Genomic DNA, 5,808 nt, shown 5'->3' with positions numbered 1-5,808 from the left:
CTCAAAGTGTGTTACAGTTTTATAGTTTTTACCAGAGTTAGTAATGAAGATGTGCAGTACCTTACTATACATATTCCTTTTGTTTCCAAGGGTCTGACCATGCGTTTCAACATGCCAACTGGGACCAATATGCCCCATCTCAACTACAACACTCAAACGCCATATATTCCTTTCAATCTGGGAGCTTTGTCAGCAATGTCTAACCAGCAGCTGGAGGTAGGCAGTGAATCTAAATAGCATAAGGTGTCTATATTACCTTAAGCATATTTTAATTATTCTCATCAAGTTACAAATGGATAATTAATGTAATTCTTAAATATCCTGGTATTCAAGAAAGTGTCCCCTGATTGATTAGTGTCTCATTTTTTTTAAAGTAACTACTGTTTCATTGAAAATTTTACTTGTGTACATATTAGCAACACTGAATCTTGACTGTAGATACAACCAGATTAGTAACATTAAAACAAGTAATAATGTTTGACATGCACATAGTGAGTTATAATTGTGATAAGTGATGGTCAAAATAAATAATGCAATGCTACAAAAAGTTTAGATGCAAGTTTAGTACTACTTTAATAATCTAGCTACCACTTAATAAGCTGTTATTTTAAAACTGAGATTTATGTTTACTGTTAATATTTTCTCTCTCATTACTGCAATCCAAGCTCTAATCATGTATGAATTTTTCCTTCATGTTACCGTTCATTTGTGGGGTATAGTAAAAAGGTTAAAGTATGCTGGCTTAAATGGGTGAAAAGGGTTTCTAAATGTGTTGGCTTGTGTTGCTTTGCACCTCCCTGTTATAATTTGTTTTCTGCTCATCTCTCAGGACCTCATTAATCAAGGAAGAGAGAAAGTTGTAGAAGCCACCAACAGTGTAACTGCAGCAAGAATTCAGCCCCTTGAAGATATTATCTCAGCTATAGTAAGTAAGATTGATATAACTCACACTTGGCTAGAAGCTGGGAAAATACTGAGCAGTATCAAAGAAAAAATGATTATTTGTTGGGTGGTGAATTGTAATTTTATTTTTAAATTAAAATACAAGTCTCTCAAATAATGTTTCTCCATTAGCATAACTTGTAGTAACTTCTAATTAACGGCAGTGAGGCAATAGTATACGTGTCCATAGTAGTCTTGGAGTGTCAGCAAATTGGTCAGGCACTCTTCACGGTGCTACTTGTCATACAGTAAAAATACTGCATTGTCCATAGGAGAGTAATAGGTAAGCTCCACAGAAGAGTACTCCCTCTGTTCTTTCCCATCCCCTTTGTTTTAAAAGACAACATTTAGAAACGCATTGTCTGAGTTGGTAAAAGTAAAGAATGGGTAACTTTGGGCTCAAGCTCTAAAACCATGCTTTTTTAGAGCCTTCACTGGACTTACCTCTGGCGCACAGGCAGGTTTGCTCTTACTTTTCCACCAAAATTACATTAGTCATGTTTCCTTTTCAGTGGAAGGATAATATGACCCTGACGGAGAGCCAGGTACAGGCCTTGGCCCTAAGTAGACAGGCAAGCCAAGAGCTGGATGTGAAGCGCAGAGAAGCCTTGTACAACGATGTCCTGACAAAACAGCAGATGGTAAGAAATCTGAGTGTGTTTTTGATAGCTGCATTTGTGCGCGGCAGGCCATGTGGGTGTCAGCTACTCTAACCAGTACAATATCGAATGTTGGCTTATCAGTCTCATAGGCCAGGTAATAACCATCAGCATAACTTCCACCATACCAGGACATGCTGGTTTGGGCAATGTGGTAGCGTTGCATTGTTTATTTCCTATTTGGGGAGGTGTCTCATGAAGTGAGAAATAGTCTCCAAAATGTGTTCCTTTTGGGTGTTTTACTTGAAATGTTAGAGGGCCAGTGGCTTAAAGAAATTTAAAAACCTGGCATTAGACAGGATGTGTGGGGTCAGACTTGTACAAAGACTAGTTATCCTAAAACAGCTTGATGCCCTGGGCAGCGGAGGTGGATCCCGCCAACAATGCCGACTGTTTTTTGGGGGTTTTTTTGCAGCCTCTCTTCTCCCCCCCAGTCCCCATATCAGTGCCCTGGGCTGCCACCACAGTTACACTCCCCCTTAGTTACACCGCTGTTATCAGCCCTAGGTGTCTTGCAGTGTGCATATTTTATAGGCATACATCATAACTTGTCCCGTTTACAGCTATATAGTTCTGAAAAACAGATCCAAGTGCATAAACTCTTACATGCCTCACATCTTCCTACAAGGAGGATCCAAAGAGATCCCCTGCCAACATGAGCCTTTGGAAGACTTTCCCACTGTCCTTTGCCAGTTACTGCGAAGTTCTGAGCTTTGGCACCAAATGAAGTGTGCACGTTACTTAGGAAGCACTGACGAGTTCTGTGGGTTTAAGCTGTTCTGTGAAATCGGGACCTTTCTTTGTAGGCATTACTCCTTTGGGAAGTGTTTTCTCCTTTTGGCATTTGTCACTAAATGTTTATTTGTCAATCAAGAAGTAGGATATTCAAAAGGATAATATATGGTACCTGACAAAAAATGCACTAACTAATACATAGGAGTAATTTCACAGTAGAGTGCATGTCACCATGGCAACTAACATAAATGCTGCCTGCAATACAATAGGCAAGTCATTAGGAGGACTTAGCCCTAAATGGTGTTACTAACTGGTTTCTACAGTAATCAGCTTGTGAATGCCATCGCATTAGTGATGGTGATAACAATAATGCTTTTTCCTTCACCCATGGTACCCCTAGCAAATGGATTTTAACTCTGAACTTGATACTTACTTCATTGAGACAGGTCATGCACTTGTAACAGCTCTACTTTCCCTCCACAGCTAATCAGTTGTGTTCAGAGGATACTTATGAACAGAAGACTACAGCAGCAGTACAATCAGCAGCAACAGCAGCAAATGTCTTATCAACAAGCAGCAATGAGTCATCTTATGATGCCAAAGCCTCCAAATTTAATCATGAATCCTTCCAACTACCAACAAATAGATATGAGAGGAATGTATCAGTCCGTTTCGGGTGGTATGCAGCCACCACCACTGCAACGCGCACCACCCCCAATGAGAGGCAAAAATCCAGGACCTTCCCAAGGGAAATAAATGTGATTTTGCACTTAAAGCTTAAAGGATTGTTAAAATCAGAGAAAGAACTTTTATTTTTTTAGGAATCAATGGCTTAACAGAACTCAACTGTATAAATAGTTTGGTTGGTCCCCTTAAATGCCATGTTCCATATTAGTGTTTCAGCTTTGTTTAAATAGGACATAATGTTTTCTCTGATTTGTCAGTGATGTTGCCTAGAATCTTCTTACATGTTTTAAGTACAGGAGATATCAAATTGTTTTCAGTGAAAACAAGTCCTTCCATAACAGTAGCAGCTCCACAGGTTTCCTGTCTAAACTCCTACGCTTGCTTTTAGTAGCCATGAAAATATTACCAGATTTGAGAGGCTTAGGGAAGAATACAGATCTGTATATTTCAGTATGCCATTATATAACATGTACACAGCTGAGTTCTTGATTAGAGTTGATTCCTCAAATTATGGAATACTTTTCTACTTGCCCGTTTTTTTAAATTAGTGGGAGTGTTAAGCCAGAAGAAATAGTCTAATTTCCTTTTGACTGATGTCTGGACTCGCACAGTATCACTTGTGCTGAATAAAACAAAGGAATTGAAAACTATCTTGAGAGAACTGAGTGCAATATTCTTAAATACTACTGCTCTGAAATGTCTGGGTCATGCAGTTATCCTGAAACTGTTTACAGCCTTAATCTGCGACTGGAGAAGAGAAACTTTTTTTTTTTTCCTCCGGTCTTCTGCCACCTTTTATTTTCAGTTTTCTGTGATGGAATAACAACTGGTCAACTTAAGGTTACAGGTTTTTATCCTTCACATGCTAATTTGCTCTATGCTGACTTCAATACAAAGCACATTTCTGCTGACTCCTTGATGCTGGTGCTAGTGTCTCTTCCCGTTGCCGGCAATGGGATTTGGGCCAAGAAAATCAAATTCCTGGTATTTTGGGGGTTAAAGTAGTGATGGTGGTTAGGGTCACACCCTCTTTTCTAAACATTATCAAAACAACAGAACCATTGCTGACTTTAAATGCATACAATGAACCGTGCTTCAGCCATTTCCAGGGCTGCCAGAATTGTGGAGTAGTTCTTCCTTTCCAGAGAAAGATCTCTGGCCGTCACTCTCTCCTCCCCCTCCCTGATCTCCTGTTATTTTCCTAAGAACATAATTTAGTACAGAAGTGTGATAGTTCTACCCTTTTTTGTTACTATTAATATTTTAATCTAGACCAGAGGTAAATTTCTGGTTTATCCTTAACATCCTCCTTAGGCACATCTTAATCAGTTATTAGTACAGCTTGTGTGTTTCTGATGATCTAATTATACACACATAAATAGGGCTTTTCTTTGCATGTAGTTTGGTTGATACTATTTTTGTTTAAAAAAAAAAAATTATAGAATGTGGGAGTAACATTAAATGACAGGAATGTTTGAGGCGATGGTGTATTGAGTATTGACAACAGCTAGAAAACTCATGGGAAAGAAGAGCTGGATGGAGGGATTTGCTCTAGATATCACTGAACTCATACAACTTGCTGACATTTAACTAAAACTGATTTAATTTCTGGAATCATTCATGCAGGATTTTCTCGAGTTTTTATGTCCTGAATGGACAAGTGTTTTAGCATCTAAATATGTAAATCTTGAGATACTTCAGTTTGTGATTAAATTTTGGTTTATGCTATGAGTAGAGTATTAGATCTGATGTAAAACCAGCTAACCAAATTGTTACTTTGGATTCTTCATGACAAGACACCGCAACAAAAATCGGTATGTTCTAGCGCTCTGTCAGCTCTGTAATTAAACTTTTTTAATTCTGGGGGAGGGGAGCCAAAAAAAAAGGTGTATTCACTTGAAAAGAAATGAAAAAATGAGACTTTGAGACAAACGTTTGAAGGCAAATGTTCTCTGGGCAACTGTCACTGATATTCCTACGTGTCATGAATAAGAAATTTGTTCTACCAGACCTGGGAATTTTCAATGGAGTTTTACAATAACTCGCTCAAAGACTTAAATGTGGAAGTTTTAGGCAACATTTAAAGGCACATTTTTTCATCCTGGACAAAACTATGGATAACAGAAGACTAATGCATAAGAGGATATCAGAGATAAGAAGCATTGAAATAAAACTTGGACCACTTTGCATACATGTTTCTCACTTGACATTTTAGCTGCATATGTGCTTTGAGTATAACATCAAGCTTTAACAAATATTTAAAGAAAGAACATTACATCAGTAAGATATTAAAAGGCTCATTTTTATATTTGTTTTAGATGTTTTAACTAGTTGAAATGGCTTAAGATGACGAATAAAAATGTTGCTTGTAATACACTTTTGCCTGCTAAATTCTCCACATTTTGTAACCTGTTTATTCCTTTGGATGTAAAGCGTTTTTGCTTAGTATCGTGATATTGTATATGTTTTGTCCCAGTTGTATAGTAATGTTTCAGTCCATCAACCAGCTTTGGCTGCTGAAATCATACAGCTGTGAAGACTTGCCTTTGTTTCTATTAGACGGCTTTTCAGTTCTGTATTAAATATCTTAAGTACTGTAGAAAAGATGTCACCTCTTCCTATAAGGCTGTTTTGTAATATATATAAGGACTGGAAATGTGTTTTTAAAGAAAAGAAGCATTCAAGTATGACAATATACTATCTGTGTTTTCACCATTCAAAGTGCTGTTTAGTAGTTGAAACTTAAACTATTTAATATCTCATTTAATAAAGTGACCAAAATACA

At 37.6% G+C, this 5,808-nt stretch overlaps 1 protein-coding gene across 3 annotated transcripts in view; it reads left to right on the top strand.

The window, feature by feature from the left end:
* Positions 1 to 5,808, top strand: part of ATRX (ATRX, chromatin remodeler) — a 211,655-nt gene extending 205,847 nt beyond the window's left edge. For 2 of the 3 annotated variants that reach the window (XM_019521507.1, XM_019521506.1), the window contains 4 exons: positions 91 to 216; positions 830 to 925; positions 1,455 to 1,583; positions 2,820 to 3,092. In XM_019521507.1, coding sequence (XP_019377052.1) covers positions 91 to 216; positions 830 to 925; positions 1,455 to 1,583; positions 2,820 to 3,092 — 624 coding nt within the window. Of the gene's footprint in view, positions 1 to 90; positions 217 to 829; positions 926 to 1,454; positions 1,584 to 2,819 lie in introns of all 3 variants that reach the window. The other variant, XM_019521505.1, reaches the window with a different exon arrangement.

The sequence above is a fragment of the Gavialis gangeticus genome, unplaced genomic scaffold (genome assembly GCF_001723915.1).
Source record: "Gavialis gangeticus isolate Ggan-Ray unplaced genomic scaffold, GavGan_comp1, whole genome shotgun sequence".
NCBI classification, from domain to species: Eukaryota; Metazoa; Chordata; order Crocodylia; family Gavialidae; genus Gavialis; species Gavialis gangeticus.
Note: the sequence above shows the minus strand (reverse complement) of the source record. Positions and strands in the feature narration are given on the sequence as shown.